The following is a 1245-nucleotide window of genomic DNA, read 5'->3' on the forward strand; positions in this document are numbered from 1 at the left end:
GTGTGCGTGTGTGCGTGTGTGTGTGTGTGTGTGTGTGTGTGTGTGTGTGTGTGTGTGTGTGTCTGCGCGCGCGTTTGCGCGCGCGCGCGTGCGTGTGTGTGCGCGTGCGTGTGCGTCGGGAGGGGGTGTTGGTGTGTAGGTGTGTGGGAAGGAGGTTGTGCGCGTGAAAGCGAGTGCGTGTGTGCAGGTGCGTGCGTGTTGCACATGAGTTTGTTCCAAGGTGTAATGCAAGCGGATTTGCATGCGAATGGCCCCAGCAACGTGCCCTGCCGGCATTGCGCAAGACCTTTTGATTGGCACCGTGACGCATGAAAACAAACAGCCGACACTCCTTCCCCTGCCCAGGCCCACCGCGAGGTACTGCCCGACCGCTAGCAGGGCCAGCGTGTGGCGCCTGTCCTCGTAGGCGGCGTCCCGCGCGTACTTGTCGCAGACTATGAACACCGCCTCGGCATACTCCACCTGGGTGCGCTCCAGGTCCTGGATATGAACCCAGGAGGGTAGTTTGTTCGGCGCCGTTCGGACAGGCCTGACGTTTTCCGCAGGCACGTGGCAAGCGCTTCGCGCTCAGGAAGTGCTGGGTCGGCACAGCGAGCGGTCAGAGGCGCGGGGCGAGGTCAAGAGAAGAGGGCTGGACGCGTGGGTCGAAAGACGCACCAGGGGCCGGAAGGGCGTGCCTTGGAGGTACGTCATCTTGGCGGCGTGCTGGTGCGTCATCAGCACGCGCCGCGTCGCGAGGCTCGGCGGCAGCGGCGCCAGGAACACCGCGCGGCGGTCGTCGAAGCCCTTATCTTCGTGGTACACCTGAGACGACGCGTGTTTGGGGGGGGCGGGTGGTTGAGCGTGTGGAGGGGGCGCACAGATGCTGGGATGCCCCAGTTCGTGCACTCAGGGGGTGGGAGCTCATGCAAACGAGTGCATGCGTGTGCTTGATGTGCTGTGTGTGGGGAAAGGTGGGGGCATGGGCAGCGTTGCTGAACGTTTCACAAGGCATGGGATGCTGCATGCCTTTGCAGGTGCCCGCCGGCACCTGAGCGGCCCTAGAGCTGCTGCGGCGCGCTGCAGCGACCCCAGGATGCTGCAACCGTCCTGGCTGACGGCAAAAGCACCACCCGCAACAGCAGCACTAGCTGCAGCAACAGCAGCAGCCAGTGGGCTCACTGCCACCATCCAGACCCCCCCCCCCCACACACACACATACGCGCGCGCACACACACACACACACACACACACACACACACACAC

General features: G+C 64.1%; 1 protein-coding gene across 1 annotated transcript in view; it reads right to left on the bottom strand.

Annotated features, from left to right (window-relative positions):
• Window positions 1–1245, bottom strand: part of MNEG_0858 (ion transport 2 domain protein) — a gene marked incomplete at both ends in the record, with an annotated part of 7778 nt that overhangs the window by 2937 nt on the left and 3596 nt on the right. The window contains 2 exons of the mRNA XM_014050653.1: window positions 352–480; window positions 658–804. Coding sequence (XP_013906107.1) covers window positions 352–480; window positions 658–804 — 276 coding nt within the window. The remainder of the gene's footprint in view (window positions 1–351; window positions 481–657; window positions 805–1245) is intronic.

The sequence above is a fragment of the Monoraphidium neglectum genome (assembly GCF_000611645.1).
Source record: "Monoraphidium neglectum strain SAG 48.87 unplaced genomic scaffold scaffold00077, whole genome shotgun sequence".
Lineage (NCBI taxonomy): Eukaryota > Viridiplantae > Chlorophyta > Chlorophyceae > Sphaeropleales > Selenastraceae > Monoraphidium > Monoraphidium neglectum.